A 9866-nucleotide genomic window follows, 5' to 3' on the forward strand; every position below is an offset into this window, starting at 1 on the left:
ATGCACAGAACCTGCGAGTGATCAAAGTGATTTCTTGAACTAGCTATAAACACAGCATCACATAGTTGTTTGCACAAAGGGGAAATAAAGTAGTTTAGTATTTCATAAATTGCATCCCATCATTACCAGAGATGCAGGTTTCTCCTGACGGTTTCGATTATTCCTGATGATTTTCTGTAGAACCGTCAGGAACGCAGAGTACTCCTATCGGTCGTGAAAAAAACTGTCAAGAGAGATCCTGAATATTCATGTCGGTTCTTTAAGCCCACAGGAAACATAAACACCGTTAGGAATTGCTTTGATGACTCCTGACAACCCCAAACCGACAAGAGTTCTATCCCGCGCGCGACTCGGGCCAAAAAATTACAGAACACGCCTTACCGGCCACCGTGGGTCCCACATCGGGACATAAAAACGCGAAACCCTATCCTCACCCACCGTGGCCCGCCCCAACGCCCGCGCCGCCGCAGCCCCAAGCGACTCCCCGATGCCCCCCCCCCCCCCCCGAGGGGCTCCCCGCGCCCCGCTTCGCTACTTGCCCGAGGGGCCTCTCCCACGCCCACGCCCACGCCGCCGCCCGCCCCTGAGGGGCCCTATCCAGAAGGCTGCTCCGATGGGCCTCTTGACGCCCACCCCGCCGCCGCACCGAGGGCCCTATCCGGAAGGAACGCCACCACTGCACGTATGGTCGCCTCCAGCACGAGGTGCCCTCTCTCTCACACACACACTCAACTTCTCAGATCCGTACCCCTTCCCCTCATGGCGTGCGGTGTGAGATGCCCTCTCTCTCTCTCTCGCACTCAACCCCCTCAAATCTGCGGTTGGAAGGCTTTGTCTTCCCATGGTAAGGAGCCTGTGTTCCATGTATGCATTGGATCTAGCCTTTTTTTGGGGGGGGGGGGGGGTATTGGATCTGGTGTTTCACCCAATGCGAGCAGGGTAGCAATTGCAGACCGTCATTTTCTATAAATTAATCATGTTTTGCTTGTGTTTGTAGTGTAAATGTTCGATGGTATTCCACCAAGAAGGCCTAGGTTCAATCCTGTCTGCATCTTGGAGGTATGATCTGTAGATTTGAGTCTCTTTTTGTCTTTAATTGATTCCTTAGAATTGAATACTCATACAATCTCTATTTGTTGAAATAGATATTGAGTGCTACTGCTAAATATTTTAGTCACCACAAGAAAATATTTTAGTATTTCCTGTTGATCTTTTCCTGACGGTTTGGGTGACAGGAAATGGATATGGGGATTCCTGTCGGCTTATAGTTCCTGACGGGGATTCCTGTCGGCCACATTGACAAGAGAAATGATTTCAATGGTCAATCTAGAACCGTCAGGAATTGCCATAAGGAAAAGTTTATGTTGATCTTATCCCGATGGTTTGGGCGACAGGAAATGGATATGGGATTCCTGTCGGCCACACTGAGAGGAGAAACGATTTCAATGGTGAATCTAGAACATTAAGGAATTGCCGTCAGGAGAAACCAGTCTTTCCTGTCGCGCTGTACTGACGGCCTTTTCCTTGTTTCCTAACGATTTTTAGCTCATTCCTGACGGTTTTTTGCCGTCATGAATTTTCCTGTCTCCGGTAGTGCATATAGTTCGGGTTGTGCTTTGGGGGTATTTGTGTTAATTTTTGAAGTTGTTTTTTGTCATGTCTACATATATGCTCAGAAGAATTACTATGTGTGGCTTTGTTTAAGTAATGGAGCATGAGGAAGAAGTCCCACAGTGCAATTCCACCCACATATATATAGAAAGAAAATAGTTAGATATGTGGCATGCTAAGTGGTGCTTTATTTTTTGCCTCCTTGCATCGCTTGGCCTATTTTGGTTGTTATTTATGAGAAAATTTCAAGGTGTAACTTCGTGTGATTCACAAGAGTATATATAGTTTGGTACTGATACCTCCTTGCTTGAACTGAAGGTGGCCAATATATGTTTCTCTCACAAACTCTGCTCCGCAAGCACACGTGCTCTATATGATCATGACAAAAAGATGAGCAATTCAGAGTGCATATAGTACTAACTCATAAGCAAATACTTCCCCATTCCAAATTATACAATGTTTTGGCTTTTTTAGATATACTATTTTTACTATGTATCTAAACATACATAGCAAAAGTTATGTATTTATAAAAGTCAAAACGTTTTATAATTTAGAATGGAGAAAGTACCGAAGAATGGCAATAGTACCTGGTGGTATAGATGGCCAACGGGCCGGCCCGGCTTGGCATGGCCCGTGAAAGCACGGCCCAATAGGGGTCGGGCTAGCACGGGCCTCCCGGGCCATGCCGAGCTAGGCTTCGTGCCTGACCGACGGCCCAGGCACGGCTTGCTGGGCTGTTTTTTGTGCCGGGCCGGCTCGGTAAGCATGGCCTGTCAGGGAAGCCGGGCCAGCCCAAGGCCCGCTTCAATAGGCGATGATGGCGTCGAGGTCGAGGGGGCCGCCGGCATCAGAGAGAGGAAAGGGAAGAACACCGTCGCCGCAGCCACCGAGGAGCTCGACGCGGATCCGCAGACCGCCACAGCTTGCCGGAATCCCACATCCGTCGTTGTCGCTCGCCGGATCCGTTGCACCGGTGCCGGATCCGCCGCTCCCGAGCCCATATTCACGCGCCGCCGCCGCTGTTCACTGGATCTGCCGGGAGAAGGGAGGGAGGGAGGACGCGGGGAGCGGATCCGCCACGGAGGAGCAGATCCGCGCCGTCCCACGCTGGATCCACGCCGCCCCTGCCCGGAGACGTCCGTGCCGGAGGAGAGCCGCCCTGCGCCGGGGAAGATGGGAGAGGGAAGCGCGAGCTGCGAGGTGAGGATTTAGGGTTCGGGGACTCGAGGCTAGCCACCACGCGGGGGCCTTAGGAGAGGAGGGCGGCTGCCGGCGTGCTCGAGGCCGGCGCGTGCGCCGCAGCCGCGTGGGGAGGCGAGGAAGAGGTGGCCACCGGGGCTAGGTGGTGGCCGCGTGGGGAGGCGAGGAGGCGTGGGGAGGCGAGGAGGCAGCCACGTGGGGAGGCGAGGATAGGGTTCGGGCGTGGGGAGGGGAGGAGGCTGCACGGGCCGCCGGCTCTGTAGTAGGCCGGGCCATGCCGGCCCACGTGCCTGGGGTAAGGCCCAGGCATGGCCTGCTCCTCCGGGTCGGGCCAGCCCAGGTCCGCTAGGCTCCGTGCCGAGCCGTGCTTGGGCCGGGCAAAAAAAACGGGCCTTGGGCCGGGCCGACGGGCTCGGGCTGCATGGCCAACTATACCTGGTGGTGGTAAATTTTTGCGTTGTTATGTAGATGACAAGAAACGACCGGGTGGACTTGCTGTGCGCTTGAAAGGTCGAAGGGAATTGAGATAATATGATTTTTTAGGGGGTATGCCAATTTGTCATTTGAGAAAAAGGCAAACAGCTACTTTTTGTAAGAATAAACATAATGAATGAAGTAGTTTGCTAGGATCAACATATAGTCCCGTTCGCGTGCCCTTAAACCCGGCTTGATCCGCTTCTTTTTTCATTCGGAACAGTATTTTCCTCTCACAAATTTCTCCAGAATTCCTCTAAACCATCTAAATTCCTCTACACCCATACCAGCCGAACACCCAACTGGTATGGTTGTAGAGGAATTTGGATGGTTTGAAGGAATTCTGGAGAAATTTGTGAGAGGAAAATACTGTTTCGGATGAAAAAAGAAGCGGATCAAGCCGGGTTTAAGGGCACGCCAACGAAGGAATAAAGGGCTCAGAAGAACAGTTGCAAGAAAGAAGAGAGGAAACAGAATGGCAATTATTTTTTTTTATCTTTAAAACCCTCCATCTTCAAAATAGAAGACGTGATTTGACTTTGGTGCAGTCTTTAAAAATATACTTTAACAACTAATTTCTTATATAATGCATAATTTATAAAAACAAGAGTTTGATCTTTGGAAGTTGTTTATAAACACAAATCTATTGTAGTCACTTTTGTACTACAAACTTTTTATACGATTAGACTAATTGTTGATCAAACATAATAACAAAGTTTAAATTTTAAAAGATGCACATGTCTTATATTTTAGGACAGATGTAGTAATTGATTAGACAAAAAAACGATAGGCCAAGAAAGACTTACAGGACGGAACCAACATATAAATTGTACTTTTTGTCTACATTTGCTGATCTGAAGGCTTAATTGTAGGTACGAAAGAACACATTTGGAGATTTAGTTAGCATGGAAATGATGGAACAAGACCGGCTGAAGGGTGGTGGCAGAGCGAAACAAATGGCTGGGAACTAGGAAGAGAACGGCTCTTCCCCATTGCAGCGCTCTGTTTTTATACGAGAATGGAGGGACAATATTCTCAGCTTGTAGGCCCCGTTCGCTCGGAGAAATCTGGATGAATCTGAAGAAATTTGTAAGAGAAAAACACTGTTCCAGATAAAAAAAAACGAATCAAGCCAGGTTTAAGGGCACGCGAACTAAGACCTGACAGGCAAATGGTACATCTCTCGATCTGAAAGCCAAAGACGAGATTCTCAGGTTATAGTGACACACAAATTATACCTCCCTCTGAAAGCCAAAGTGTAAAGTTGAGAATACGGATGGGATGAATAGTACCATGTTCAAAGAAGATAGGGCATGCAAAGTTGATTCGTGCTGGAGGAGCATGTTCCTCAAGGAAAACAGAAAGATAGACGAGAGAGAAAATAAGAAGGCAATGAATATGATGTTAACGCAGGATGATTGTGTCTGAAATCTTGTATCCATCATTTTTCTAGGCTAGCAAATACGATTATTACAAGCAGTTCTAGCAAAATAAAAGAAAAGAAATAGAGCTAGAGCAAAATAAAAGAAGTTTGAGCAAGAAAGCTGCATTGGGGTGTGACGAAACGAAGTTTGAGCAATACAGCTTCTGTAGTTCTGGTGACCATATCATGCCAGAGAGCATCCAGTCCGTACAGAGCAGATACATCTCCGCAGACCGCATCGCTACATCTGATTGTAGTTTTTTCAAGTATACAAAAAGAAATATTTCTAAAATCTACAAAACGAAAATGTACAGAGCATCGTTCTATGACATGAGTTCTGTTATGGCTTATGGTATGATAGTCAAAACAATAATGATTTGCACAATGAAATACGAACCAAACATGAAGCAGGAAATCATCAAAATGATGGTTGAGAAAACAGAGCCAAATCTGTTCTCTGCTTTGCAGTCCATACAAGCTTACCATTTTGCTTTGGAAAGGTCCTCTTGCTCAGGAAATTGATTCATAATCAACAGTCTGCAGGGGGGGCGTATTAGCAAAAGCCCAACAGTTCACAAAAATACAAGATGGCACTTCGTGCAATAAAGTAATAAACTTCAACCACGGAGTCTTTAGCTCTGTCAGAGAATGGCCATTTGCCATCAGACGCCACATTGGTGCTTCTGAGAATGGCCCCTCGAATACTCTGACTGAAGCTTTGCCGAACACAGTTTGGATAGCTTGAACCGTCCAATGAAAAGGTACCTGGTTCATCAGGCTATAGACACGAATGGAGGTACTGGAATAAAACCTGGTGATGGATACAGTTCCAGCAATGTGTGGAATTCCACAAAAAATATGCTCTCCATCTGATTTAGGAATAGATTCACCAGATGATTAGAAAACTAATATACCATGTGATTCTCTCCATTGCCCCCCACCTCCCATAGAATGTCCAATAGCAATTGTACTGAAAAATATTGTACATAGTTAGATATATAACACGAAGAGACCCCCACTAAACATTTTCAGTTAGCTTTATATCACATGAACTGTACCCACATTAGCAGAAAATCTATCAGAGAGAACAGCTCAGAAATATATATTCAGTTTTTCAGTATTACGAATACCTTATAATTTCACTGAGAATTAGAAGTGTGACCTCATGTCAAGTATGCAAATTCCATATTAAGGAAACAGTGAATAAATTAGTACAGAACGAATTCTGCAAAAGCTGATCCATCATCAATGGGAACTTTTGATAACTGCCAATTCTTCTTCATGTAGAGAGAAATGACTTGAGACTTATTTAATATGCGTAAGATTCAGTAAAATTGCTAGTGCAAAGTACAGTTAACAGTGGAAGAGGCTCAACAGTTTTATCTAGTATCACTAATATCAATTCTTATATATAACCAGGACCAGCTGATGCACTTTTCTAGTTTCTCTAAGATAATAGGCAACGTTTTAAGTCAGACAGTATATTGTTGGGTGTTAGGTATGAGGAATTGTATGGTATAAACCTAGTTGCTCTGGATTTGAAAAATATGGTGTCATGTGACCAAATCATTACCTGTTACAACAAAATATGTAGAAAGTCAGGAAATATACCTAAATATTCATGGAATGGCCCCATAAGGCCATAACAAAGTGATCAACCAAACAATCCTACATGAGTTGGTCCCTCAACCAAACACATCTGTAATACATTCACTAATTAGAAAGCAGATCACAGAAGTTTTTCAAAAATCTTTTAGAGATATGAAGTTTCTTCAGTACATAGTTACATACGCTGCAATATGTTTTGGTGAGTTTCTATAGCCAATTTATGCCAATGCATCGCACATGTTTCGAAGTTCTGTGTAGTATTCACCCTTTTTTTACATATCTAAAAGGGCGTACCCAGTGCAGAGAGCTCCTGCTCTGTGCGGAGTCTGGGGAAGGGTGTTAGTGGCAAACCTTACCCTTACCTGTGCAATGCGAGGAGACCGCGACTCGAACCCGGGACCTTCCGCTTTTTTTACATATCTATTGAAGCATATTTATTCTTCCAATAGACTCCATCCAGGTTCTTTCTTCACATCCTTGACTGATTTTCTTATTTCCATTACACCTTCCCAGTCTCCAGAATTTGCTCGAATGTTTGACATAGTAGCAAAACACCCCGAATCACAATTTTCTTCATGGATCTTATTTTCTACAAAACGTCCAAGTACAACATCATCATGAACTCTGCAAGCAGCAAGCAGTGTGCTCCACACCATCGAATCAGGTTTCACAGGCATACTCTCAATAAATTTTTTTGCCTCTACAAGCCTCCCAGATCTACCAAGTAAATCAACCATACAGCAATAGTGGTGCAACACTGGCTCAACCCCATACACAGTTCTCATTGAATTAAAATGTCTGAAACCTTCTTCAACCAAACCATTTCGGCCACAAGCAGACAAAACACTCACGAGTATGACAGTGTCTGGTTTTACCCCATATCTAATCATCAAATCGAACATCGCCAAAGCATCCTGACTGCTTCCGTGCTGAGCATATCCATCAACTATCGCTGTCCATGTAACTAAATCCGGAACATCTATTTCATCAAAAACTTTACGAGAATCATCCAGGTTGCCACTTTTGGAATATAACTTCACAAGTGAACTGCTCACTGATAGATCAGACAGTATGCTTACTTTGGTTGCATACCCATGTAACAGTTTACCATAGAATGGCCTTGCCATGTTAGCACAGATGCTAATAATAGATGAGCATAAAAACCTATCTATATGAAAACCAGCAGCCAACATAAGCTGAAACAATGAGATTGCCTCCTCACTATAACCATTCATAGCATATCCAGATATCATTGAAGATAACATGATCTGGTCTTTGCATGGAGTTGCATCAAAAAGTCTTCGAGCTCTGTGTACATCTTTACATTTGGAATACATGGAAATAAGGCAATGGTTAATGGACGTGGTTGCTCCGTAGGCACGAAGGACATGTCCATGAACTTCCTTCCCTTTGAGCAAACACTCCGGTACATTGCAGGCTGAAAGAATGGCACTTAACGACACATCATCTGGTGTAAAACCTTCAACAATCATATTCCTCAACACCTGGAATGCCCCAACTGAATGGCCATGTGTTGCAAAACCAGCAACCATTGATGTCCATGACACTTCATCCCGTTCGTGCATCTCTTCAAAAACCTTGTAGCTATCCTTCAAATCCTTACATCTGGAGTACATGGTGGAGAGCGCACTTGCCACAAGAACAGCATGAATAAACCCGTCTTTTATGACCAATGAATGCAGCAGTCTGCCAAACTCAGATGAGTCAACAGAACTGAAAACAGAAGCGTAGCATTTGTCATTCGGTCTTAGGCCCTGACATAACATCCTCCTTAACAGCTGAATTGATCTTTGTAGGCTATGCCTGCTAACCCCAGATATGAAAGCCGACCAGATGCTTCTGTTGCTAACTGTGCCAACTTCTTGAAATACCTTCTCACACAGCTGAACAGCCCCAACATTTGCATATGTGGAAATCAAAGCCTCCTTGACAACATGATCCAAGTACAGCTCAGTCTTCATAATCATGCCGTGCACCTGGTTAGCCTCCCGTATCATGGACATCTGAGAGCAGGCAAGCAATATGCTCGTTGCCGTGTACTTGTTAATTGCCACACCACTCCGCAACATTTCCGTAAGCAGGAGCATTGCACTTACTGGGTCCTCCTCTTGCACGAAACCAGCAATCGCAGTTGTCCAGGAAACCACATTCCGGATTGGCATCCTCCAGAACTCACTCATGGCAGCCCCCATCTGACCACATTTCACATACATGTTAACGATGGATGTCCCAACGAAGACATCGTACTCGGGATCACGCCGGAGCACCATCCCATGCACCGCCCTCCCAACCCCCATCTCTGCACCAGCCGCGCACGCGCTGAGCGCCCCAGAATACGTGAACGAGTTGGGCTCGCAGGAGGAACCCCTCACCATGTCGCGGAACATCTCGACTCCGAGCGCGTGTTCACCGTTGCGCGCCGCCCCGGAGATAGCTGTGTTCCAGCAGACCGCGCTTCCGCGATCCCCGTCCTCGAACGCCCGCAGCGCGTCGCCCAGGCGACCGTGCTTGGCGAGCAGGTCCACCACGGTGCTGCAGATGTACGCGTCCCGCGAGAGCCCATCCTTCCAGGCTGCGCAGTAGAGCTGCTCCGCGAAGACCAACGGCGCGGAGGCGGCGGCACAGGCGGCCAGCGCGTTGCCGTAAGAGAACCGGCACCACGCGGAGGCAGACCCCGCGGCGCGCGCACGGACGAAGCCTGCAAGCACGGCGGGGAGGTGCGCGAGGCGGTCCGCGGCGGGGCGGCGCGGCATTACGTCGAGCGGGTAGTGGGCGCGCGAAGCGGGGGCGGAGGACGCAGAGGCAGCCAGGCTGGGGTCGAGGCGGGGACTTGTGCGGGCATCGATCACAGCCGCAGCCCGCAGCCCGCAGCCCGCAGCCGTCTAAAATCGGACGCTGCCTAGGCCAGGCGGTGCCTGGCAGGAGGCAGTGGAATTGTGGAAACGTGTAGGAAGAGGTTATGCTAGCCTGCTACACATGATTCGTTTGGTTTTTTTCTTTTAAAGGCACTATTCGTCTAAACGGTCGTTTAGCCCGTTTAAACACCGTGTAAATGCTATACGGTGGTGCGCCGTTTCCGTTTAATCACTCATTTAGCCTGTTTAATTGGCCGTTTAGCCCGTTTAATGGGACGTTTTGCCCGAATAATGGCTAAACGGTAGGTGACCGACTGTTTATCGTTTAGCGTTTAGTAAAACACTGTTTAAAGGTTATGATTTGTTTGGTGACACAGTGAGATACCGTGAGACAGGGCTCGTTCGGCCGGTCAGAATTATGGCCATATCGACTAGTGCTGAAACTGAAATAGTGTGAATATCAATAAAAAACAGTAGCCAACTGAACCAACAAGCAATTGAATTTAAAGAAATGGCCCCACACTAGCATTAAATGCATTTCAATTTCAAATTCAAACACCACCGGCTGAAGGCTGATTCTGCTACATATCAACGAAACAACTAAGTACAACAACATTCAGATACATGCTGAAACAAAGAAATTTCCTAACCATGGATCAAGCTGATGCTGGGCA

At 46.7% G+C, this 9866-nt stretch overlaps 1 protein-coding gene across 2 annotated transcripts; it reads right to left on the reverse strand.

Annotated features, from left to right (window-relative positions):
• Positions 1–5133: 5133 nt before the first annotated feature.
• LOC136551764 (pentatricopeptide repeat-containing protein At1g74600, chloroplastic-like) lies at positions 5134–9158 on the reverse strand. Of its 2 annotated transcripts, XM_066543305.1 has the most exons (3): positions 6679–9158; positions 6320–6407; positions 5134–5678 (listed from the first exon to the last, which is right to left on the reverse strand). In XM_066543305.1, the coding sequence occupies exon 1, from the start codon at positions 9088–9090 to the stop codon at positions 6751–6753; it is 2340 nt and encodes a 779-aa protein (XP_066399402.1). In that variant the 5' UTR covers positions 9091–9158; the 3' UTR covers positions 5134–5678; positions 6320–6407; positions 6679–6750. The 2 variants fall into 2 exon arrangements, with proteins under 2 accessions (XP_066399402.1, XP_066399401.1); XM_066543304.1 differs by lacking the exon at positions 6320–6407.
• Positions 9159–9866: the final 708 nt, after the last annotated feature.

This window comes from Miscanthus floridulus, chromosome 4 (assembly GCF_019320115.1).
Source record: "Miscanthus floridulus cultivar M001 chromosome 4, ASM1932011v1, whole genome shotgun sequence".
Classification (NCBI taxonomy): Eukaryota; Viridiplantae; Streptophyta; class Magnoliopsida; order Poales; family Poaceae; genus Miscanthus; species Miscanthus floridulus.

Coding starts and splice junctions, on each gene's coding strand:
- LOC136551764 (XM_066543304.1), bottom strand. CDS start 9,090: ATGCCGCGCCGCCCCGCCGCGGACCGCCTCGCGCACCTCCCCGCCGTG.